The sequence below is a fragment of the Neodiprion fabricii genome, chromosome 2 (genome assembly GCF_021155785.1).
Source record: "Neodiprion fabricii isolate iyNeoFabr1 chromosome 2, iyNeoFabr1.1, whole genome shotgun sequence".
NCBI lineage: Eukaryota > Metazoa > Arthropoda > Insecta > Hymenoptera > Diprionidae > Neodiprion > Neodiprion fabricii.
The window spans coordinates 39,892,646-39,920,289 of NC_060240.1; the positions used below are offsets into that span (position 1 = coordinate 39,892,646).

General features: G+C 44.6%; 1 protein-coding gene across 5 annotated transcripts in view; it reads right to left on the bottom strand.

The window, feature by feature from the left end:
- Positions 1–27,644, bottom strand: part of LOC124175115 (homeobox protein homothorax) — a 285,128-nt gene that overhangs the window by 210,916 nt on the left and 46,568 nt on the right. For all 5 annotated transcript variants that reach the window (XM_046555027.1, XM_046555025.1, XM_046555024.1 and 2 more), the window contains one exon: positions 18,995–19,183. In XM_046555027.1, coding sequence (XP_046410983.1) covers positions 18,995–19,183 — 189 coding nt within the window. The remainder of the gene's footprint in view (positions 1–18,994; positions 19,184–27,644) is intronic.

A 27,644-nucleotide genomic window follows, 5' to 3' on the forward strand; every position in this document is an offset into this window, starting at 1 on the left:
CTTTGTTTGATACGAGACCATTGTGCTCCCAACCACCGGTTCACTTTATATTCCTGTATTCCCCGAAGCCTGGCTGCCTGCCCCGTTCGAAGTTCTGAAAATTGTATTATAATACGAGCCCTCCGCCTCCACCGACCCCTCATCCCTTTCCCCACTCGCCACCCCCGCGTCTCATATTATTAACCGAGGCTGCGAAGGCAAGCTGCAAAGTTGGCTTATGCCGATCTGGAACAAGGGCCGCTGTGCCGTGTATACACGCCATTCGAAATACATAGGAACGGGGTACACGGCTGAGGATCTGGGCGGGGGTGGGTTTCGAAAACAAAACGAGCCTCACTACACTCGAACAGCTTTGCTTCGGCCAAAAATATTCACCTTTCGATCTTTGTACGGACGTACCAAAGAAACGGTTGAATAGAAAACGATGAATATTTTACCCCTGAACCAGCGCTCAAATATTTTTCTTACCCGATCGATTTTACTATACACATATATTATTATACCAAGTACATTGTGTCAGGCATGCGAGAGATGATTCTTGAAGGTTGCAACGGACGATTGAAAGCCAGCTAATTTCAGACACTGCAAGCTCGACGGAGTTCGAGTTCCAATTTCCCTTTGCTCTTCCGCACTATCTGTGCGCGTATTCCGCGCCGTGGCCTCGCGTCGCCTCTCGCAACGTAACGTAACGCAACGCGACGTAACGGAACGTTTGCTCAGCCTCTGTGCGTAACCAGCCATTCACCTACCTTCCCAACTTCCTACCTATCTACCTACCTACCTACCTACCTACCTACCGGGCTTTATCGCAGACAGCAGGATAATTAAATTTGTCGGGTTGATTTATGACTGCGCGCGAGGGGATGGCCGACTTCCCGTAACCCACCAGCTCCTGCTGACGCCGAATTATACCCTCGTCCCCATCTCTTATCAGGGATAAGAAGACCCCTGATCGAAAGCGAACTTCATTGGAAAATGAAATAAGAAAAAGTGCAAAGTTGTATACATATATATATAACACTACAGCCATGAAGAATTGAGAATAAGAGCAAGGAGAAAAGTTTGACTGTAATCTCCTTCCGAGTATCTGAACCTGCGCCAGCAATCTGGTCATCATCATGATCATCATCATCATCATCATCATCCCTCATTATGTATTTGCATAATTTTCATCGCTTCAGTTTCTCGAAATATTGAGATCTGGAATATTGTTGTACCTGGATGCAGCAGAGCGGGAAAAAGCGAGGCTCGAGCAGGGTGCGTCAGAGCGTTGATGGTTGACGTGAGTGAAAAGTCAGGAGTTACGAGCCGAGCTTTTAACAGCTATCGAGAGGGGAAGTGGGGTCTAATTTTCGAAAATAATATGCAAATTTATGGGGCCTAGGGTCCAAGGCTGGCAACACCGGCTGGTGCTTCTTTCCGCCGCACACCATTCATTCGGATCGGTTTGGGCCTCTAAATCAAGATCGCTTTTAAGATAGGGATCGCTTAGCTGGCTGCGGGCCCTCGAGAGTTCGGAGGAAAAAAGGGAGGAAAGAAGGATGTTTCGTATCCGAGAGAACTCTGAAAGAAATCTGAAATCTTGGATCGGGGTGCGAGCGAGGGCAAAAGCGAAGGACCCGAACCAACTGATCTATGGCCGATACAGATATACCGGCACTGCTGCACTGCAGCATCTTCTCCGCGATCCTTTCACTTTCCTGAGAAAAAAGGCCAGGGCGAGAAGAAGGAGGGCAAGAGAAAAGACCTGAAAAGAAACGCCTTCGCACGGCAGGTACACGAGCTCCTCCCTGCACGTCCTGAAAGACGTCGCCTCGTCCTTTATCCGCCTTTTGCGATAGTCGGAAGAGTGTCTTTCCTCTCGTTCGTTTGTTATTAATCCAATTATTTTCACCCCCTTCGTTTAGCTCCGAAATTGTCGGTTCGCTTTTCTAAACCGATGTAAGGTACGGATAATTCCGCACAAATTGCCGATCCGCAGCCAGCCAGGGAAATGAAAGAAAAATTCAAACGTGTCCGACACACTCGGCTTATCGCGACTAAATTACAGGCTGTTGTAACGTGTACCTCTCATCGACCGCTCGTGACTCGGAAGACAAGAGACGGTGGGGATTACGATAGATACGCGGTACGCATTAATCATAATTAGTAGTGAAAATAATATCTGCGGGTCAACGTGCGGTTAAAGCGCGTGTATTTTGAAAAAAAATTTTAACCCATTGACGTTACATTTTTTCTTCGTAAGAAGCCAGAGCCGCCGTCTCCGGCGGAGCGTCGTTAACGATATAATTAAGACGTATTGACACATTCGCCCCCTATCGCGAGTGTTTATTTTGACATATCGAACTCCCCGCCCCTCGGCAAACGGAGCTAAACTCTACGGCGAATCGCCGGTAGAGCCGATAAGGATCGCCGCCATCCGTCACACGATGTAAATATACACGCACGAACCCGCGTGCGTGTGAGTTCCCGCGTGTGTTTGCGTTGGTTCGAGGTACGCGGCGCGCGCTCATCGTCCCGGAAAATAACCGCGCGCAGTTTGATTCCGTAAGAGCAACTCCCACCCCTCGCCGAGAGCTGCGTGGGTGGTGGATATTGTATTACGGGGTTGAATATTTAATGACCAGCCAGCTCGCGAGGGGGTTTCAGCTCGTCCCGTAGCTTCCCACGAGGGGTTGGTTTTCAAACGCGATTGAGAAAATTCTCGCCCTTGCACACGCGGGATGAAAATTGGACGGAAGTTGAGCGGCACGCGCCGGGTTTGAAAAACTTTCCGAAAAAAAAAAAAAAAAAAAAAAAAACGATTCAACAGCGAAAAGAAGAAGTAAAAGAATACTTGTACAGGCGGTAAAAGTATACGTGACGCAAATCCCTGTATAAAGATTTGGGAGAGGTCGTTTTTTCATATCCCAATTCGAGGAGACGATCGTTCGCCCCATTGACGGCATTTGGACCGTTAACATCGGGGGGAATCTTCGGGCCTCCTAACGACCCCGAAAATATGTTGCTCTCCGGACGAATATAGACGCTGGTGAAACGTCGGTTGCTGAGCGTTTGTTGCCTGCGAAAGTAGGTATAAACTCGGAGGGTGCGGAGGAGGGGAGAGGGCGTCTGTTGCAGGTTTTTTCGAGAAAAGTCTCGACTTTTACGCACTTCGCAGCGTTCGGCTCGATGGCTGGCACGCCTGTTATTTTAATGACGACGTTTCGCGGTATAATAAGACGTGAGAATTGATGCGAAACTATTTCTTGGCAAAGCCTTAACTTCCAGCAGATGTCGTGAAAAGTCGAACCTCTGCGGATCGGCGTCGTTAACGTGTGTCGCGATCCCGATACCATATTCAAATAAATAAACGAACCAATCGACGAGTAAATGGACGAATCCAAATTGGCGAGCAACGCCGCGAACGGGACGCGAAAAGAGATCTAAGAAACGCGCGGATCGATAGGTAGGAAAAATAAAAGGTCGATCCTCGCATCGGCCGCGTCTAAACTCCATCGCATATCCATCACCCATCGTTGTAGTTTGCTCTTCCTCGCAACCCGTTATAGCTCCCGTCTCTAGCTACGTCTGAAATGATGATGCCGCGGCAGTGCTACTCCCCGAGATATTTTTACGTTGCAAGTGGAACGCGGTAAGAATTTGAAACGTGCCTTACACGCTCGGCGAGGCTTAATGAGGGGGTGCGAGACGCCCCGAGATTTTCAAGATTAAATCCATCGTTCTTATTTTAGAAAATCATGCTCGTCATTTATCCGGGTTTCCAAACAACCGACCGTCCGGAGGGTGCAGAAAAATGATACTTTGGGTGAAAAGTCACGTTCGTCAACCCGTTTCTTCAACTTTCTCTCGCAAAGGTCAAAAATCACTCGATATCGTTGACTCGAAGATCGATCGGGCCGACAAGTATCGCGAAGTGGGAAGTGAAGCAAAACTACTTTTTCACGATCGATCGCGTCGCGCAACCCGTTACTAGTCGCAGAGTCGTCCGAGAGGGTTCGGCACGCGTGCACGTCGTGGGATGAATCAAGTACGCTCGCAGGGCGAAGAAGGGAGGAGACATTCGTGCCCTCGGCTTCTCGCCACCCAGGGAAAGGCGATATAAATAAAAAGGTAAGTTACTCCTCTCCGCCACGAGCTTCACGGTTTCTGGTCTCCGTCGGCGATATCTTCCGTCTCCCGTCTGCTCGGTAGGACGCGACGCCGAGCGCCTGCCTGCCTCGGATGGGACGGAATGGATGTCGTTTTGTGGAGCGGGAATAGATATCGGTGTTGGCTGGCGTGGAGACAGGGAAGTGCCACTATTTCTGACGAGCCGCGGCGCAAGGGGCCGCAACGGGGAGACGCTGGGTGGCGCAGAGGAGTTTTGAGCGAGTGCGTTAATAGAGGACGGACGACGAAGCGGCGCAACGGCACCAGCTCCCGGAATAACCGAAGACGTGACACTTCCATATAGACATGGTATGGGCGAACTCAATAAAGCGTCGAGGAACGCCGCTGCGGCCGGTCCTGAAGCTCTTGGCGCGTACCGATCGGTAATTAAAGAAGACCGAAGCGGGAGCGAAGCGTCCGAGACCCCGACGTCGGCGAGCCTCGATCCCCCCGCTGCCACCGGTTAGCGACAAGATTTAAGCGACCGGACTTTGCTATCCATCCTCCAACCCCGATCGTAACAATTAGCACCGACGCCGCGTGGTTACGAGTAATTAACGACCCTCTACGCTCATATACTCGCCGAGGAGGCTAACGACGCCAGGAAGACCTACACGCGCCTTCGACCGCGACTTCACCTCGGGTCACCTCCGCTCCTGCGATCTTCCGCTTCCTTGCTCACGATGCTCCTTCTTCTTCTTTTCAAAACTGAAACGACACATTCTCGAGTCGTCGTGAACCGTCCCTCAACGATGAAAGATCAATTGCGACAGTTATCCTGATTAATATGATGTGCCATGGCGAGGGAATTCATATCTTGGTGGATTTCAGCTGGTTGATGATTTGAACCAGAGTGGATGCTTGTCTGATTCGGCTCTCGTCCGGCGTACGGCACAAATGACGGACTCGAATTAGCGCAGCAATTAGAGTTTAGACCGCGAGTAGCGAGACGTAAGGCTTCTCTACCTTAGTACCAGTACCAATTCGAGGAATGAATCGTGGTTACCGTTAATGTTGCGCAAACTCAAATTACACCACTCATTACCATCGAGTGAAAATGAAGGAAAAAAAAAAAAAAAACGCAAGAATCACCCAAATAAATAACGATACGCCTGAAGTAAACAGCGGAGCACCGTCTATAAGCGCCGTACGAGGCTGCGGGACGTTCTTGGTTTGATTCGCGACGGGTTCCGTAATTCGTCCGTCGTTTCACCCGAGTCCTGAGAAAGTCGTTGGTCTCTGATTTTGGCGGCGTGTATCATCGGAGCGGCGGACGCAACAAGACGGGCCTGTTGGTATATCAATGCTTCGTTTGGCCCAGTCGCATTACTTTGACAAATGGCGGTCATAGATTCCTCGCACAACTGTGTCGCGGTCGCCGCCACGCGGCCTGTCCAACTCGCGCGAGCGAACGACGATCAGCGCAGGGTATTTCGCGCAGCGGGCGCGCGCCGACGCGCCTCGAGAGTTCTCAACCTCGTCTCCTTCGACGCGCGTTTCCGGAGCCGCGATCGTCTCGCGGCGAAAAGTAACTTACCAAGATTACGAATCTGACGATGATCCGGGCTTAGGAGATCGACCGGCATTGTAGACAGATAAGCGCCGCGGCGTTTCACGCCCGTTGCAGCGCCGTCGCACCCGGTGACAACAATGACCACCCACCGAACACCGGGCGTCGACGAGAGCGGGCATTGTTGGCCCCGTCTATCCTATCGGTGAATGACAAATGCCTTGGCGGTTCTCCCTCCCTCTCTCTCTCTCTCTCTCTTTCTCTCTCCTCTTCGCATCGCCTCTCGACGAGTAGAAAAACGCGCGCGTTGCGCGCGTACCGCGCGTTTCCTACGGACAGGATCTGTCCGTCCATCCGTCAGCTCCCTCGCTTCCTCATCGTCAAGGGTGCCGATGCTGGCGACGAAGGAGAGCAAGAGCGCGCTTCTCATCGCCTCCCGTCGCTCGGTGTCGCTGCACCACCGGCCTTCGGGTCGCCCGATACGCGCTGCGTATCCTCCCTCCCTCCCTCATCAAGACACACGCCGCGTGACTGACTGATCCTCTCAGCACCGCGTCTTTCAATGCACGTTTCCCGTTGGACGTTGATTACCATCTCCTTTTCTCGCTTACCATAACCGCGTGCACTTTGCTCCGCGCGCCTAACAGCGTCTCCGAGTTTTGTTCTCTCCGTATGGAAAAAGATTGTTTCGCGAAAAGAGTGAGATGAATTTTTCAAGTAGTCAGGCTAACACACCGTAATTTCATCATGTTAAAATCGATCTTGCCAACATCAAAGAACGGATCTCGGAGGGCGGGCGTGGCGCGTTGTCGCACTTAACATCGAGACAGTTTCTGATGCTCAGCGACGCTCGGAATGTGTCGGAAGAGGCGATGTCTCGGACCTAGCCTAACCCCGATGTTCCGCAGGCCGTGGCTCGCGTCGCGGCGTCGGGCAGCCGATCCGAATCGCGGTTTCGAGCGAGCCAACCAGTTTTCGAACCGACGGGAGGTCCGGCTCGTAATAACGTCAACGATCAACCGCTGCGAGGCTGTATCCTACGCACCTAGACGTCATCGTCGCGTTTTTGCCATCCGCGATCTGATTGACTTTCCGCAATTTGGACACCCCCCCCCCCTCCCCCGTCGCTACTCTTACCGAATCATTTTTTTTGTCCCGACTCTCGGTTCGTCAAAACGTTGATCTTACTTCGAAGTTCGAAGCGCAAGCCGTCTGCTTTCGCGATCATTTCGAAAATCATTGCGTTACATGACCGATTTTTAAGGGAGAGACAGTGCCTGGGAGAGAGAAAGCGAGAGAGAGAGACCTCGGGATTCGTTTGTCGCTGCCGCGGCGTTGTGGCGACGTTATTTTTACTCGTGCCAAGGGAACAGTCGTCGTCCCAACGATTGTGTCGCCGTTGGCGCTGCCCACATTGAGCTAAATCCGACGCACCTACCGTTCTCGGACGTCGAGATGAGTCTGCGCGATTCGAAAGGTAGATAACGAAGTCCGAGGATACGCGTGCGGCGAAGATGCGAAGGGAAAATGAACCCGAGTTGGCTACGCGGGTTCTTTGAGAAAAATTGAGCAAAGTCCTGGACTGGGAACGGGACGACTCGTCGACGTAAAACGGCGCTGCTGCAAGGCGACCGGTGTGCATGGTAGTTTACGGCGTGGTTGAGGAAGAGCCGCGGGAACCTCGGGGGCTGCGTATTATCATTTTATTGGCCTCAAATTGCTCGTCGTATCTTCAACGACGGAAGCTGAAGAGCTCAGAGTTTAGACGCGCGCGCTCGATTTACCCGAGCACTTCCGGCCGCCGCGCAACCCTTGTCCGGGCATTTAAGCCGGGCTATTTCGCGGACGAGTACAAGGGTAGTTTTAGTTTATACCTTATACCATTCTGTTCCTTGTGTTCCTGCTGCGTACAGTCCCCTCTCAAACGAATGATCGCGTAAACGACATGTTCGTGCTGTGTTGTGTGTCGCATTTCCTGCATTCAAGTATAAGCACTGACTCAACTTGGGTGTTTGATTGTATGTTTGAAAAGAAGGAACGCGGCGGGATTTGTAGATTCGGAACGGGAATATCTAACGCATTAAATCATTATTGCAATCAAATTTCAAATTCAAAAGATCCATTTTTTATTTAGATGTATTATGATCCAGCGATATGACTGTATAACGATTTCTGACAACTTTACACGTACAAATATACACGACGATAAATACGACATGGTTTGTCACCCGTGCTGGATTTGAAAAGAAATGTTGGGAGCAGTGCCTGCAGGAACCTTGCCCCGATTTGAATCGCCTACCACACCACGTACATCCCCTAAATCCAGTGTAATAGGATTTATTTGTAAAGGCTCAATTACCCCGAGTAGCTGAGAGAAGCTTGCGGGGCAACCCTCGAATCGCACGACGTTAATTACGCGCAGCGGTTTAAGCGCAGACATCGACGTAAGCGAATCCCGGGTCGCAGGTGAGACGAGAGGATCGTGGGGGTGAAATCAGGGGGTTTTAATAGAGGGGGGTGTCGAACCGCGTATTCGCGGACAGAAGATACACGCGCGATTTCACAGCGTGGAACCGAGTTTGGCGCGTCGCGTCGCAACGGCGAGTGTAACGCGATAAAATCCTTTTCCCCCAGAAGCAGAAGATTCATTTTCAGAGTCTCCTCACGTAGCGTCACTTCTTTCAAGATCGTATATCTAACCAGGGGCTCGGGAGGCCGGCAAAAATGCTCGGCAAATAGTTTTCTTCACACCTCTCTCGCGCTTCTCTCGCGATTTCTCTCTACACTCGCGGCCGCTCTGTCATCGCTCCTCCTCTCCCCCCCCCCCCCCTTGCCCCTCTCTCTCTCGCTCTCTTTCTCTCGCCCCGTTAACTCGGCGGCAGGTTTGCGGTGCAAGATCCATCGGGGATACCCGGTGCCGCGGAATGCGCGTCTGCTCCTCGTCCCCCGCCAAGAGCGGCGATCGCTCGTCCTTCTTCTTCTTCCTCTTCTTCTTCTCCTTTTCTGACTCGGCGGTCGTGCTCGCTTCTCTTATTTGGCGGACCCGACCGCGGGAGGAAGCGAGGGGGGCCCGAGAGACGGCGCGATTCTCTATTCTTCTTTCAACCGAGCCGGCCGACGGAACCCCGTGAATCCTTCCCAGATCCCGCCGCCGCAGATGCGGTGCATCGTCGAATTTGCATACAAGATCTCCCGGCATCTCCCGATTCGCCATCGGTTTATATCCTCGCCCCTCAAACCATCGAATTAAAATGGCCTCTTTGGCCCGCGGACCCAACGACTTTCCGCGGCTCCGAGATCGGTTTTTCGATTCAGCGCGACATCGAGTGAGGAGAGGAAAGTTACGCAACAAGAACAACGTTAAAATAGGAATACGTTACGTGGCGTTGATCGATTTTCGGGACTGTATAATAACAACAAGATTAGGTACGTGTGACATCCCCACGGTACGTTTTCTAATTTTCATCCTACGTATAACGGTGCTACTTTTTTCCATTTTCCTGAGCCCACAGAACGTGCTGCAGCGGCGGGATGAAATTAAAACGAAGAGAATGAATAAAAATTCAAAGGCTCAGCGTTAATTATAATTTATTAGTGATTAAGGGCGTAGGTAATCGCCGAAAATCCTCCCTGCACGTGTGACAGAGCCTTCGCCCTAGTGGCTGGAACAGAAGGCCCGCCTGCCTTTCCTTCTTCGCCACCCCACGTCTCGTGGGAAGGGCGTCGCCGATGGCAGCAGCAGCAGCAGCAGCAGCAACAGCAACACCACCAGCAACAGCCACCGTCACCCGCTCTCCATCCCTCGACGTTAATACGTACGCTACGACGGCGTGGGGCAGGATTAAATTGGCACCAATTACCAGCAAAACACCCTCCTCTCTCTCTCTCTCTCTCTCTCTTTCACCCTCGTTCTTCCAACTTTCCTCATCCCTTGCGCGACGAAAATCCCCGCTCACGTATGACGTATACCTTCTATGTACAAGAGATATTTTCGCGTGTGAGTGTAAAACAGACTAGACCTGTAATAACTCACGAGGTTGTTCTAAAAATCGCGAATAATCCGTAATACGATTACGTTATGTCTTGAAGAAGCGGGTTTATTCACACGGTCGAAATCTCCTCTCGGTTTGTCGCGAATTTTCCAAATCTATGAATTTCGGAATAGAAATCGCAGAGACTTTGTTCCTCGTCCGGCTGCTGTACAAATTGTAAGTCCGATCCCTGCTCGCTCTGCACACCTTCGTTACAGGCTTCTCGCCTCTTGTGAGCGATGTGATAAGCGCGGCACAGCTCGCCTGGCCAATTGGAGAACAAGATATTCCGCGTCAAGTACCGCCTCTCCCCCCCGTTCTCGCGTCGTCACCGTTGCGGAGCTGGTTGGCCGTCTCCATAACGACGACGACGACGACGACGACGACGGTTACGGGATAACGTTTGCACGTTCGTCAGCTATCGCGCGTGTGTACGTACGTACAATGTCGCATCCTCGCGAAGGCGATCCCGTCCATAAATATATCGGGGTTATGAACAATTAACAAGGTAAAACTATCACGTCTTTCATTTACAACGTCTCCTGGCTCGCATTCGCGTCATGTATACCGTATATTACGCATATGTGTATTGCAATATGTACGACGATAGTAACAATCGTCGTTATGTGTATAATAAGCGTCGGACGCGTGTCCTGAATTAAGACTCATGTGATGCAAAAAAAATTTCAACGCTCCGATATCGCGTTATGAATAAAATATCATTACCATTTGCTTCCGAGTTAAACGGGTAGTGATGTACACTGCGTTCAAAAATGGCGTAACCAAACGGCGATTCGTACACCGGTATTCGTTATATTTTCCCTTTCGTTACATAACGTTGAAATTTCACGTTCTCGACATCTGTCCTCGATTTTGTACTTTAGCGCATCCTTCTTTGGCAAATATTTAAAGAAAAACGCGTCCCGATTGTAAAAAGAAAACCACATGGTAGCGGATCCAGAAGCGGAATCACTGAAGTGAAACGTGGTACAATAACAGGTTCGTTGTGTTACTTATTTTTACATTTTTTTTTTTTTTTTTCTCTTTGCAACGCTGATGAAACGTGAAGTTAACGAATCGAGTTTGTCCGATTCGACAATAAGAGCTCCTCTTCCATCTCATGAAATCGAATTAAGTATTGCCGAGGAATATAATCAGCGTGATTCGTTCGCAAGAGAGATAGAGAAAGAGTGTTCGCCGTTATCGAGAACGACGTCGAGCTCATGGTGAAGCACTGACTTGAACTTTGTTATTAACTTTTTTTAGCAGACAACATTCGCAGAATTAATATACCGGCCTCTTTTCTATAATACACAGTTATACAATTCCACTGAATAAAAACTCCGAACAGCCTTATAAGACGATTATTTTTCATATCGCATCGAGTGTATTTTTGCAAAATTCAAGGATGAGTATGTAAGGAAAAGTCTGCACAGCCCGTAACTGTCGGTCGGTTCTATTGAATTTAAGATCTGTAATTGAGAAGTTAATAATAAAAGCGGAGAATAATTTTCACCGGAATTCATTTTTCAAGATCTGTACGAGAAAGGCAGCCGGCTAAACCGCCCGTCCCTTTACAAGTGATTATGCGAAAGAGATTTCTTCGTCGTCTTTATCTCGTAGCGTTCGTTCCTTAGACCTCATCCCGGCGTCCCAGGGGATCCGGTATATTCTTGGGGGTTGCGCGTCGTTCGGGCAATTCTCAGGGGTGAAAGTGTGACGGTGGAAGGGGGGGGGGGGGAGAGGTTTCTGCGGCACTCGCAGCCCCCGCTACACAAGTTTTACTGCAGTTTTGCGGCTGGAGAGTGCGAGCCGAGAGCTGCGTCGGTTGGTTGGTTCGTCGGTCGGCCGCCGGGAGGAGAGAGGCAATTGAATTTAAATATTCAATTATGCGATGTGTAAATGAAATAGCAATCTTATGCAAACGAGTACACGCTAAGGGTTGTTGCAAATTTAAAGGGTTAAATATTTATTAGCAAGGGTTAAGTGAGATTTATGCACAGATCGTGCGTCTGGCATCCCCGGGCAGGCGGTTGAACGCGGAAGCTACGGAATTCGCATCTTTGCGAAAATCAAATTCTCACTCCAAGTCTCGCTCAAGCTTCGGATGATTCCTCTCACCTCCGATATATTAGTATATAAGTGATTGTCTGAATATCGTATGAATATTATCGTACCTATGTATAGAAGGGAATTGATTGCAGCATGCATAACGGAGCAGGAACTATAGATATAATATTATTGTTTTTGGATCAAGTCTATTGAATGAAAAAATAACAGATTATTTAACTCAACAAGGCTAACATTTATTTATATTGAAAATACGTTGATTGAGACAATAGTTTAAACAGTATCATTATTGGTAATATATTATCACTATAATGCTAGTCGTATACAATGTGTGGGGTGAGTTGTTTTTTTTTTTTCTTATTTAATTAATGTTTGTTTTTTTTTGAAGTTTTTTTTTTTTTTTACTCTCTCTACTTTTTATCATCATCGTCGTCGCACTTAAGCCTACAGTAAGTTGTAATGTATAACACACATACATCGACAATGTCTGTCGTTTAAATATTAGCCGATTTCTTTTCGTTTTTTTACGACACTTCATTTTCCTCATTTTCTCCTTAATCTTTTCCCGCGCACCGCAGATGCGCGGCACGCGTTTTGTGGCCGGTTGTATATGAACAACATAACAAGTACAGAAACAATACAGAAACAGAAAAAAAAAAAACGTAACTATAATACACCACATCAACAATAATTATATTCACGGTTCGTGACGTGTATATAATAAGGAATTATAATATATGTATATATATATATATATATATATATATATATATATATATATATATTTATATATATATATACATATAAAAAAAAATTAACTCGTCAACGAAACTTTCCTTTCCTTTTTTCTTTCCCTCGAGAGTCTTATCATGATGACGATAATAATACTAATTTATTATTATTATTATTATTATTATTATTATTATTATTATTGATGTTATTACTGTTATTACGCTTACACGGAACTATTTCGAAAAAACAAGCGGGAAAAAAAACAATCACGCGTCGTGGACGTTAACGCATAGCCAAAGTTTAAAGAAGAAAAAAACATACGCATATTATTAATAATAATAATAATAATAATAATAATAATAATAATAATAATGATATTGGAAAAAAAAATAAAATAAAATCATCGTAGACGTAGCTCTATGTATACATGTGTTACATACGCTGCAGCAGTCTGCTTCGTGCTACTTTTTGACCCGCGACCCGCGTTCAAGATTATAATTAAAACAGACGTCGATGCTTGAAACGCGCAGTCGTGCAGAAAAGAGAACGAAAAATTAATTTTAATATAAAACTGAGAAAATCATTATACGCACGTATGTACGTGTACAGTCTGAAAACGTTACGTGTCCGTAATTAAATAACGCGGTCATAGATGATAAAAAAAACTTTAAAACAATTTTATAAAGAGCACAGAATTTCATATCGATTCGACGCGTAGCTTTTATCTACAGGTCTTTGATTTCGTAGGGCAAAGTGGCGTGTTTCTTATATTATAATTACAAAACGAAAGAATTTTCTATCTCCATTATTTCCCGTGTTTATTTTATTTTTAATTTTTATTTTTATTTTTTTACTCTGGTAACAGTGTCGAGCGTCGATCGAGTACCGTGTTTAGATTAATATCTGCGCAAAAATTTTGCAAAACGTGATCTCAGCAGCCAGTCTTTCGCAAAATTATACAACTTCAGATCCTTGAATGAATTTTTACACTTGTTTTTAAGCGAATATAATAAATGAATATATAAAAATATATATATATGTGTATAATGTATATTGTATATAACGCATTATAGTGTGGTTAAAATAATTTAAATATGACCTACCGCAAAGAAATTGGAAACTATTAATGTACTATTAATAAGTACATGTTTTGCATTACATGAAATTGCGCATAACGTGACGCGGGAATTGTCGATAATCTCCTCGATCATATCGCGAGATTTCCGGCTCTGAGAAACACCTTTTGCTGCGTTTTTATCTATTCAATCACTTAAATCTTTTCAACTTTCAACTTTTAAGTACATATACTCCCGCGGTAAAGTCGCGCACTGCAGCGTTCTATGGCACTAATTATTCACGTATAAGATGTATACATGTAGGTATGTGTATGTATACGTGTGTGTGTGTGTATATGTATATATATATATACATGTCCTTCTTTTTCTCTCATCACTTGTCGCCTTATTGCGCCCGACTTCGAAGACCGACACTATTCCGTTCGTTTCACCGTAACGCATTTCATGCAACATTAAATAATCAATCAATCAATCGATCAATCAATCAAATGAATCCGTTCGCTTCTTACTTCTACATCTGAAATACCTAATATATATCCTGTATAACTTCGTTCTTCTTCTTTCTTTCCTTTTTTGTTTTTTTTTTTTTTTTTTCTTTGTTTTTGTTTTTATCAATCACCAACAGCTGATCTTTTCTCCTCCTTCTCATGCTATTAAATGTACAGTACTACTAGATACTTCACGAGATTCCATGAGCGAGAGACCGTGATAGGAGAAAAAATACAAAGTAGACAAAAAGAAAAATAATATGTCTGAAACTTAACGTATAAGCTGAATTGAATGAAACATTCGTCGTACAATTTACAATATAAATAATAATTCACCGTTATACAACTCGGCAGTGCATGTTTATCAATTTTTCTTTCACCTTTGCGCACATCGTTACCAATCAACAATCACTCTCCCAACAGTATTTCGAACCGGGAAACTGACCGATTCTCGGGTCAAAAAATGGGTCCCAAAAACCGTTCCCGGTCCTAGGTTCGGTACTCGTAACTAGGGTCTGTACCAACGGGCGCCAAAATCCCTCTCCCAGAATCCCGTTCTCCCTTGCCACCCCGTCTCGGTCTGCACTCCTCACCCGTCACTCTGCGAAACTTTGCACTCTTTGAAATCGCGATCGACGGAAAGTGTGTAACGATTTCATCGGGATGTTATTGCAGCACGTGATCAATAGAAGAAAAAAAAAATGCTCGAATAAAATCCCTGCGAAATCGAAACTCCCGCGTCTCGGCGCTCCGTCGATAATGTCGGCTCGCTTGGAAAACGCCACCGCTGCTGCGCACTGCCCTGTTGCGCAGTTTGAAAATCAAAGTATAATCCGCACCTTGTTTCAGGCCGCGTATCGCTTACTGCAATGAATTCGTATTATTCGGTTGGCAGGGCGAATTCCTTCGCCGTCTTCGAAACCCCCTCAAGGGTTTCGCGATTCTCAATCGATATCGAAATCACTGCAATATCGACAACGCGACACTGGATGCCCCGCGTTTGCGAGACTCGGCCTGGATGCCCCGCAGTATTTTAAGGCTCCGTATCACCGAGAGAAATGGATCTCTCAGTTTCCGAGATCACTAGGATTTCTGGTGGAACACCACCGACGGCAGCATAAATCGCAGCGATGGGCAGCATGCGGCAACCAACAACAACAGCAGCAGCAGCAGCAACAGCAGCAGCAGCAGCAGCAGCAACAGCGTTTACAGAATTCAGTATTTTTCACAATGGATTTTCAGAGTACAAAGTTTCAGAGTTCACAGGTTCAAAGTGTTTTTTTTTTTTGTTTTTTATTTTTTGTTGTTTGTTTTTTTGTACTTCAACCTGAGAGGGGGGGCCAGGGGGTCATTGAACGGGGATTGGGGGGTGGATTCGCGCGCCCTGCCGGCCAGGACTTGTACCTCACACAACTCCCTAGTTACGAGTACCGATACCTATATTTATGCGTTAATGTATACCGTTATTTGTTTTTCTTCTTCTCCGTACCTCGTCCGGTATTGTTAATAATATTACATTGTGTCGGAGAATAATCAAATCGCACGCTTAAATTTCGTCAATTTTCATTTCTCTTACTTCTCGTTCTTTCTTTCTTTCCTTCGTTCTTCGCACACCCGACGCGCTCGGCAACTTATGTGTGTAATACTTATACGATCTTATAAATATATACGCAAGTATTTTCTGGAAGCTGTACTTTTTATTCTTTTTTTTTTTTTTGTCCATTTATTTTATTCCTCTCTCCCTCCCTCACGCTCTTTCTATTGTCTCATTGGATTTTCAATATTTTTAGTTCTTTTTCTTACTTCCTGTGTACGTTAATCAAGCAATTTTCATCTGTACACATGTATTATATCAAGCGATCCGCTCACAATTCCCTTCTACACGTTAAATCGTATACCGTTTGTCGGCCTCGTTACTGAGTTCTTATTTCGATTTTTATACGAAATATTCGCGGGCTAGTTTTCGAATTTTCATTATATATATATTCGATCTACCTGCGCACGCGGCATTGAGATTTTACAGTAAATTGTACACACATTACACGTAATAATGGTGGCTAACGACTAATAATTTAAGAAACTAATCTACATTCTTCAAACGTTCAGCGATTTCAATTTTAAATTTTAATTTTAACTCGCAACTCTTTGTTCGTGTAATTACACATGTTGTATAGTATATAATTCTCATTTAAAAATAGACACAAATTTATTTGTGACGCGCGGATTCTTAAGCCTATTACGTATATATTCTGATCACGGTTAATTAACTATATATGCATAATATTTAATTCTCGATTACTTCTGTTTTTTTCCCCGATCGTTATTATTATTATTGTTATTATTATTATTATTGTTATTATTATTATTTATTGTTATTGTTATCGTTTATTTGTTAATTAATTTACGATTCCCTTTAGACTTCAGCTTTCTTAACGTATAGCTATTGTTGTCTAATATCATTATCGTTAATATCATTATTATTATTATTATTGTTGTTGTAATCATTATTGTTATTACGCTTATTACATATATAAATATGTATATATTTGTGTGTATGTTATTCAACATTAAGTGAATAGTCTCATCTAGGCTACCTAGAATAGACACTGCGACGATTATTTAATATAAATATTATATATATACCCACGTACGAATAAGCCAAGAGATAGTTACTGTCTCTGGACAAAAATATAGGTATATATCCAATATGTATAATTTCACATCACTCTAATTGTAAGCGACATGATTTCAATTTTTATTCTGTGTATGCGTGTGTGTGTGTGTGTGTGTGTCTGTGTGTGTGTGTGTATTTTCATGTACATAGATCGGCATCTTTCATGTTTAATGATCGTTTTTCTTGTTTCTCGTTTTTTTTTTCGAATATATTCTAGTAATCGATAGATTCAAGTGAAGCCTGCGTTAGTTTTGTTCGTCACATATCCTATTTACCACCGGTATTCGTCTAGGTTTTTTTTTTATTTATTTTTTTTTTTTTTGTGATTTCGAAAACCTTTCGGCCCGTTTCCACCTCCGCTCTCGATATATATCATATCGATCCCCCTTACACGCGGTATGCACACGCGATTTCTAGACGCTCCACGCTTGATATACATATATATATAATGTATTATACATATAATATATCAATATAGCAGAGGCCGCGGTTCTATACGATTATCGTTATACTTATGTACAGTAAAATCTGGTTAACAAGCAGCAAACGCGTCCGAGAGCAAGACACCCAGATAATGTTGCTCGTATAACAAGATCCGACTGTAAATTGTGTACATCGATGCATGGCCTATATATCGAACGTCGCCGAGCTGCTCGCGATTTCCTCAAATCTCACAACAACGTCCCCGCAAAATGTATTCATGTGCATACAAAAGTTACGTTACGGTATTGAAAGAACTTCGTTTGTAGTAACAATAATAATTATAATGATCAAAACAAAAATAATGAGCTTAATAATCAATGTAATAGTGATAACAATAACAACAACAACAACAACAACGATAATAATAATAATAATGCCCGGATAGTACGTAGCTGGAAATTCCGCAAGCTTGTAAAAGAATTAAAGGAACTCGATGAACGTTCGTTATAATTCCATGTGCTTATTCCGCGGTTAGATATTAATCATTTATTGTAAATATTTTTTTCGTTTTTTTTTTTTTTGTTTTTTCTTATTCTCACTTTCGACCGTCTATTTTACGTACTCGTTTACGATTCGCGAGCAACTCTGAACTCACGCGTTCACCTATGGTAATATATGTATACGTATATACAATAATCTATGTGTCGGGGTGTATCGATAAAAATGCGCGGGGTACCACACAGCGTCCCTCGCCTGAACAAGACTAATATATGAAGATGAATAAGAAGAACGAGAACAATAAGACAGCAATGACAACAACAACGCCGGAGTGATTGCGTAACGAAGATGGAAAAAAACGTGACAAAAAAAAAACAAAAAAAAAAAAAATCGAATCGAATGAAATGAAGTGAAAATGATGAAACGAAAAGGCAAAAAAAAAAAAAAAAAAAAAAAACACACTTCCGATTCAAGCGCAAGTACTCGAGAAAGAAGGGGAATAAAAGAGAAGAAAAAAAAAAAAGAAGAATCGACAACACCGCGAAGAAAATCATACTAAATAATACAACACAACCGGAACGATACGATTCTTTAGTTTCGCAATCGCGCAATATTTAATATACATGTATATATATACATGTGTGTATATATGTATATTTCGTGACAATTATCCCCGAAATTGTTACGTACGCGTAATAACTTCGAGTTTTAGAGTATTCGGCGGTCGTCTCTCTATATCCGTAATATAGAATAGTGGTAGCGATAGTAATAATCATAATGATGATGATGATGACGATAATAATAATTGTAATAATAATGACAATAACAATGAAAATGATAACAACGTCATCGATAATGATAATAATAATAATAATAATAATGATAATAATAGTAATAGTAGTAGTAATAATAATAATAACAATAATAATAACAGCAGCAACAACAACAACAACAATGATAATAATAATGGTAATAATAAGATCCGTAAATTCGCCTGGCTATTACGAGCACGGATATACGGCCGAGCTTATGGAGTGATAAGCGGCGAGGGCCGCGTGTGCGTGCGCGTGCGCGGGCGCGGAAGCGGCGTGCGGAGACGCCATCGCCGAGGCGGCCGCGGCCATCATCATCTGCTGGTGCGTTCGCTTTAGGGAGTTGGGAGTTGTGGCGGCGCTACTGGGGGTGTTCGATTGCTGGTGGTTGGTATGGTTGTTATGGTTATGGTTATGATTTTGGTTTTGGTTTTGGCTCAGTTGCAAGGGGGTGGTACTGCCGATGGCGTGGTGGGGGGTGAGCGCGTCGTGCGGATAATAACTCGTGGAAGATGGTGAGGTACTCACTACGTCCGGTGTGCTCGCGCCGTCCGTATGGCTGGTGCTGTCGGCGGTGCTCCTCGGACCCCCGTCGAGGCCGTTGCCCATCTCGGGGGGTTTCGTGCTGTCCCGCTCGTCGATTACGAGGTCTATCGGCATCTTGCCCTTCAGGCAGCTGATGTACCGGTGACAGAAGTTGTCGCAGAGCTCGTGGACCTGGGAACAGAAATTTGCAACAACCGTCGTCAGACACTGCCGAATAACCAGAACGACGCAAGTTGGGCCAGGCGTGTTAAACGCATCCGCATTTTACGTATTACAGGCGTGATGGCGTGATGATGTACGATACGCGCGATCGTGATCGAAACCTTTGACGCTGCAGGCTGAGAGAAAAGGGACTTCGCGTCACGTGTGCGACAGTTATTCGTCTTCGTACGGGTGGGTATAGACGAGTAAAACAGATCCAAGGCAGTCGGAGAGCCCGAAGTAGAGGAGCGAGCGAGGAATCGTGGGTAAAGGTAGGTTACATATCCGTAGCCAAGGAGAGAGGTGGTCCGAGATGTGGCGTCGACTCGACTCGGCTCTCTGTCTGAGCTGGAGGAGAAGAGATCTGACCGGTGTCCGGTGGACCAGAATGTTATGTATGCAAATGAGAGCTGACAGGCCATACCATACCCCCTGCATTGGGTATGGGATACCGGTCATCCCGCCTGGCAGCACAGCCTTCGAGGAGATTTGGAAAATATGTCGTAGTACGGATGACGTGGAATATCGTTGCGTAAAAGCGTCACTTTGTGTACACGAAAAAAAAAAAGATCCTCACACACTCCAATCGTTACCGCCACGTGAATATCGTCAACGTATCGGAAGATACGAAATTGAGAAGACTATCCACGAAGGGGTGGAAAATCCCTCGCGGATTGATTGAGAATTTGCCGTTACTCGGCATTTTGTCATCGTTCCCTCGACTCCTTCTTTTACACTTCTCTCGACTAAGACCCTTTTTCAAGATGAGATTTCCCATGGCCAGTCTCGGAGCCAAACCCGACGTGTGTGCTCCACGGCGAGTATGGGCAACGCACAATGGCTGTGAGGATGACTAGACTCTTGTCGGAGGAGGGCGGGGAGGTTGCCAGCTTCGAAGGACACGTCCCGCACGCGGCTATAATGCCGAACTGGTTAGAATCTGATCCTTGAGGAGTGCGACCGGGCTGGTTCACGATCCTCTCTCGCACACAGGCGCGCTCGCGATTGAGGATGAACCGACGATTCGCGATTGAAGATGAGCCTGGACTGCGCTCGTAACAGCACGGACGGCATGCGTGGAATACGCGTTTCGCGTCGATTCCACATCGAGACCATCAGGTACGAATGGATGTATAGATGGATGGATACGGACCACACGCCGCTCGCTCGATCGATGAAACAAATCTCTCTCTCCTTCTTTCCCGCAAACAGAGACGCTCAATGTTTACCCATATGTTAAACATTGGCTCTCATTAATTTAGGGATCAGAAAAGAAACTAGCCATTTTACGACGCGGGGTGCGCGTATATAATACCGATGTGTTTGGAGGCAGAGGGGGTGAACGGAGCAGGACGGCCTTTAAAGTTTAAACACTTGTCGGTTCACCGCGAGAGTTTTATGGCCCTCCTCACCTGGCTCGAAACGTTCTACATACCCTATACTACTACTACCACTACTACTACTCCTACTTCTTCTTCTTCTTCTACTTTTACTTCTTCGAGGATCCCGGAGGACGCGAAGGACTCTTACCATGCTCCATTGTGCACCCCTCACACTTTATACTCACGATCGGATCGGGTGTATTTTCCGAGCATTCACGCCAGACGTTTGTCGCGTCACGTGGGTTTTTTTCCCCCTGTCATTCCCGCAGCCATAAATGTACGTAAACGACTTTTTTTTTACATGGGAAACGTACGTCAACTTTCCCAAATACCATACGTACGTGAAAGAAAGAGAAGAAAAAAAACAAACTTTTACGACTATTTCACCAAATGATACCCATCAGGCAAACAAAATTACGAAGAGATTAGAGTATAACAGTTTTCGATCCCCGAACTATTCGACACGAGATAAAGGTATACTGCATTATAAAAGGATGCCAACGACTTCGTGAACGTTACGATCCTCATCCCGAACGGATCGGTAATAATTCTGAAACATCGCCGGGAGGAATAATCCATACAAAATTCTAAAAATTAATGGTAATCTCGAAGATGTTGGTGCATTAAAAATTTGCCAACTCTTTATTTTCATTGCTCGGAGAATTAAATAACTCCGCCAACAGCGATCGTTGCTCAAGCAATCTTTTTTGCGTATTACTATCGTAGGTATATATATATATATATATATATATATATATATATATATATATATATATATATATATATATATATATGTATATATATATTATTCCGCAGCGTCATCTGCAATTGCGTAATAATTGTGAACGTAATTACGGTTCTTTTCTACGACGCAGGTTCAAGGGTGTGGGAGTCGACGCACGCGGATGATTTGAAAATAGACAAAAATAAAACAAAAAAAAACAAAAACAAAAAGAGAGAGATAAAAAACGAACCAAGGTGAAAAGAACCAATGTACGATTTTGTGGGCATACCTTATAATACCTCTCGCGCCGCGTGTTTCGATCTCATTTCTCGCCGTGCGTCGTACGGCCAAGTTAATTAATTCCTGAATAAAGTATACCAGATCACGGGTAAAAGGAGGATCTCCATCTTTAGAAATTCCGGTCAGTCTCTCCGTTGGGTGTTCGTGAGGCATTATATACCTCTACATCGTCCGAGCGTTTGTGTGCACGCGTACCTATGATACACGCCACACCTGCGGTTTTCGAATTGAGAAAAAGTTGAAAAAAAGAAAGAAAGTGAAAAAGGAAAGAAACGAAGAAGACAAGAGGAAGGAGGAAAGAAAAGAAAAAAAAACAAAAAAAAAAAAAGAAACAGAAACGAACCCGGAGCCCGAAAGAAATCTTTCCGAGTCTCGGTGGAGGTCGGGTAATCGGATACTCGAATGGCGGTAAAACTCCAAAAGACATGAACCGTCCTTGACCAATAAACTCTTGTTACCGGAGATGGAGGGGAGGTCAAAACTGTACAACGCGAGTGTTAAACAATAAAAAGAATTAAAAAAATAAAAAAAAAACAAAAAAAAAAAATGCTCTTGTTAGTGGGTGATATTACTCGTTTGAATTTTATCGCCAGCATACCGATTATCGGCCCCGTATACATACGATTCACATTGTTCACACGCGTAGGTGCAGTGGCATGGCGGGATAGAAGAGACCGGGGGTTCGGCGTGGGTGACGCGAAAACCACAAGTGCCGGTCAATAATACGCGTGTATATATATACAACGCCGTTGGATCCTTGCTGTATCGATTTCTCACGAACCAAACCGAACGTACCGAAGGGCCCCGCGACGACGTCGGCGTCTGGGAAACATTCGTGTTCCTAACGAGATTCGTCGTGTATCTGGACTCATCTATCTCCTCGGGGGGAGAGTAGGATGAGAAGAAGGCTCGCAACTCTGTCCCAAAAGTCCTTCTTCTTCTTCTTCTTCTTCTTCTTCTACTTTGTCTCCCTTCCTCATCCTCGGGTAAGGATCTATCTCCGATGCTATCTGCCAGCGTCAATGCACCCCGACCGATCGGAGAGTGTATGGGAGGAAATGGGAATGGGTTACGAACCAACGGGACAGGGTCTCTCTTCTTTCAGGAAAGAACCAACAAGAGTTGTGTCGTAGGAAAAAAAGGATAGCGGCCCGCGTTGCGGTTCCGTTTCGTATCGCTTCTCGTCTCGCTGCAGGAGGACTGCATGCATGAGTCTCGTTCGGTCACCCACGCAGCCTCCGGCCGTCCGGCTGGCCAGAAGGAGAGAAACATAAATACCGAGAAGAAGTAACTCTCGCGAGGAGGAGTGGAATCGAGACCTTATACCCTGGCCCGTACAGCGGCTCGTGCAACGCCGTAGGAATGAGGATACGAGATGGATATACAATACTCAAACTCGGAGGGAGAGGGACGACGGTTGTCGTGAGGACGACTCAATGACCCTCCACGACACCGGCCGGCACCGAGGCGAACCTCTGGCACAGAGTGCTGCTTCCGCTGCTTCTGCTGATCCCATGCCTCTGGAACTCGACCGTATTCTTATTTTATGACCGATTTAACAAGCCCGAGAGGAGAAAGAGCACCGAGTCTCCGTGCTTGGCTTACGATTAGGTTAGGAAGACTGACGATGAGCTGCCACCGCCAAACTCCAACGATACGCCGTCTTATACACATACAGGATTAATATGTTGGTACGTCCGATTACGTTCTGTGTGAATATGCGCGTGTGTGAGACCAGATTTGATACGGGATAAAGGTAATCAATATCGATATGAGAGAGAGAAGGACCAACACCAATCCGATGTAATTCGTATAACCTGAGATACCTGAGACCATCGTCGTCGTTCTATGTGGACCAAAATTTCGAAACTAAAGACAGCTCTTCTTACTGTTGAGAATTTCATGCATTCGTAGTATAGGTAATTCAATACCCTGGGATCTCTGGTTCCCAAATTACTCTTTTTCACTTCAATCCGGTTCCTTAGCTTTTTAAAATCACCACTTTCTCAAACTATCCCCGAGTTTTTCCTCAATTTTTTTTCCAACTTCCGATGACCGTTTTAATACCCAAATCTTGAAATATGATATTTGTCCAGCAAAAAGATTCAAAGTGCACAAAAGCACACGATTCGTGCTCGCTTCAGGGGACACCTTGTAGACACATCGATGTTTGACAATAATAAAAACATCCTAGATGCGTGCATACTACCCAGGGTGAAAACGTAAGTAGGTAGATACCTATAATAGACGTAAATCTCATAATTGAAAAAATATCACCTGCACAGTTTGACGTATACAATTTTTTCGATCATTTATCCCGCCGGTAATTTTGACGTAATTTTTTTTAACAGTTTGCAAAGCATTGTATTTGTGTACACATATATTTTCTATCTGATCTTTTCTCTCCCACTTTCTCTCTTTCTATCCCTTGGATAAAAAATTGCCGGAAAACATTTCGTAAACGGAGTTTTGTCCAGAGAACTGCTGAGAACGGTGGGGTGGATTTTTTTCCTAGCTATTTGTTTTTTTTTTTTTTCTTCCTTCTCTTCGGAAAGGCAAACGCGCGACACAGAAAGGTATAGATCGGAGTAATTCATGGTTTATACACGTAAAAAGGCACGAGAGGAAGACGGAGAGAGAAGAAGGCAAGGGAGAGAGGTACCCTGTTTACCGAACAATAGGATTCTTCAAAGCCATAGGTAATGGAGGGAGCGGTATGGCTGTACCCCGTGGCCTGACCACCCTTACGGCATTCACGCGGACCGGGCAGGTATAAGATGCTGTATATATATATACCCAATATAACCTGGAGCAAAAGATGAGACTGCGGAGAGCGAGAGCAGGTTAGCGAGCAAAGGATCTTCCGAAACGAGGAGAAGGAAGAACCGTTGCGAAGAATAAGAATAGCTATGGATGCGGAATCGTTTCTGACGCGCCTGCGATCGCAGACTTGTAGGATTATTAGAAACGTTATATCATGTATTATTTACACTTGCGGTAAACCGCAAAAGGTTTGTAAGAAAATATTTGACGAGAGAGGGGAAGAGGAGAAATATTTTAGTACAAAACTGCTGTAAGATCGAAACGAAAGGAGTCAAAGTGAATTTTTTTTTTTTTAAATACAGAGTCAAGAGAGTTGAAGCAGTACAGCGAAACTTTAGTTTCTCGAGGTAACAGCTGTTCAGGCCTGCAGACATTGCCAGGAGACACGTAATATTAAACAGAGACCCTACGGACGAAGCGACCGACCGTTTCTTCCCTCCTTCGTTCTTTCATTCGTTCGTTCGTTCGTTCGTTCATCATTAGTAGAGACCTATACTTAAATTCAAAGACTCGAACGAGCGTAATTCGTGTTATTTGATAAACCGTGACTTTTAGAGAGTCTACAATTTCGATTTGACGCCCGGGCATGCACATAAATACAAACCCTGACGCTAACGAGACGGAAAAATAATCCCGCAATGTGTAGACACGAGTAGCCGAATTTTTTGTCAGTCGAAACGACAGCTGATTTAGAAAATTAACGAACGAAGCCAACGACGACTAATGATTCGAGCGCCGGGAGTGCGGGGAAAAGAGAATTGCGTCTTTGCATCGCATACATGGGAGGAGGAACGAATTTCTGTTATACTGCCTCTCGTATAAATACAAGTATTCGGTTGCACGAGGTGCAAAAACCTTTTTTGCGGTATTGAAAGTTGAACGGCACTGACACCTGTAATTTCATGTAAGAAATGGTGAAATTATGGAGGAATCAGACGACGTCTCAAAGCCGAGAGCCTGAGCTAAAAGCGCAGCGACCATGTCGAAGACGAAGCCACTTAGACGATGCGAGTGAAGCCCAATGAAACCGAGCTGCATCGAAGAGTCGGGCCGGCCTTTCCATCGACCGTTGCCAGTGCCGCGAAACGTAATTATGCTAATACCCGATTGGTTGAAAAATGTTAAATGCACGGGGAGCACCGCGGGCTAAGAGGCTTCCCATTGGCCGAGGAGCGACTCCTATTTATGGAATATCTTTTTCACCGAGCTCCGCGAAGCCAACAGCAGCAGCGAGCGCAACGGATTACTTTGCAATTTATTTTACTCCATCGTCGCTAGGTTCAAGATTCACGCGATATTTTCCTACCAAATGCGAAACATTGCCGTATAATATATTAGAATTATTTGATTTTTATGATACGTCAGTTTTATTCTTTCCCAAAGTTTTTTTAGTTTTTTATCGATCAATCTCCACATTCTAAATCCGACGTTTCGACTGACTTTCATATTGGAAAAAAAAAAAAAAAAGAGATGAAATCGAAAGCGTTCATAGATCATCGGATAAAAGCCCGCGGAGAACAACTTTACTCTTTGAAGTTTATTACTGTAGTTACACATATATATGTATTTCCGAACGATTTTCTTCATTATATATATATATACATGTCATTATATATATACACATGTGTATATATGTATTCAAGTTGAATTGATTTCACCGTTTGTACACCTCGCATATTATATAACTCTGAAGGTGAAATCTGTTTCAAGTACGTCCGTCAAGAAAACTAAAAAGAAAACACCTTTCTCAAACAAAGTGTTTTGTTTGGTATGAATTATACGTATCGTAATGATCGAAAGAACAATTTTCAACGGGTTATCACGACGGTAAATAAAATAAATGAACATAAAAAAGAAATAAAATAAAATAAAATGAGAAACAACAAAACTGTATTATTAATGGACCTTCATTCCTGTGAATCGCAGGTGCACCTTGATTCCCGTGTCTTCCGTATACCGGGTGTGACAATAAAATCGATCCAGTTTTCCTCCGCTTATTACAGTTTGTCATAAATATATGTATATATATATATATATATATATATATATATATATAGGACTAGAGCTGCGGTAGGGTTAGAAATCAGAGCAGAGTGATGAATATAGGCGTCGTCGAAGTGCGCATATGCAGAGGTCTGTTTGTTGGTCGGTATACGGAGAACCGGTTATTCGGCGATGGTTGAGGGGGTCGGAAGTGCGGCGAGCACACCGTGATCCGTGGCGCGGGACGGGGTTTAACGACGCGTTTGATAGAGAAAACGAACTCTCGGCAAGGGTCGATTACTATCTTGACGTTACCCATTGTTTGGAAAGTAATCAAAGTTACTCTCACTATCGTCCGCTAATCGGCAACGGCGAAGACGATGACTCGAGACTTCCTTCATCCCCGTGCATGTCAGCCCAGCCGTAACCCATATGTATATATAATGTATCTGTGCATGTACAGCCATAATAGAAAGCAAACGCAGTGCCTAAAATAAAATAATTTGAAATCTGCAATTTGCCGTAACTATACTTGTGTGTTCTATTTTCAGTAAATCGACAACGTTCAGTAAATAACCAGTTATATATAAGTATATATACATGTGAAAAAAAAAAAATTACTTTGGTACAAATTTTCTGGTTGAATTACACGGCGTGATGCGGATAATACGTTACTTACGCGTTCTGTGCGCGTGGTTGTATTTACTGCGCACAAGTGCCTGTACAAAATTCGAAATAAAATAATACCGGTGTATGAGTAATTCCGGGGCAGGAATATCCGATCGGCAGGGGTTTGGCTGGAGGGCAATCAGGCGTAGAGGTAGGTATATAATATAATCACCGTAAATGTGGAAAATTGCTATAAAATTGCATGATAAACCGGGCCGACCGGTGAGGCGAGGAGGTCGAGATGAGCATCGTGCAAGGGCCTCGACGCACCGATGCATGCATGCATGCATATACCTGCGGTATAAACGAACGCTCAGGGGACGCGATCCGATTTTTTCAAGCCCGCGGTCTTTATCTCTCTCTCTCTCTCTGCGCCTCGGCCAATGGCAGCGTCAGCTGCCATTTCGATGGAAATGCGATGGATGTTCGGTATTTTGTACGATAAAATATTACCGTAAGAAACTCGAACCTCTCCCATCCTCCCTTCTTCTATCCCGCCGATCGACCTGCGTAAGGAGGCGTTATAAATTTTGACGTATCGTCATATTAT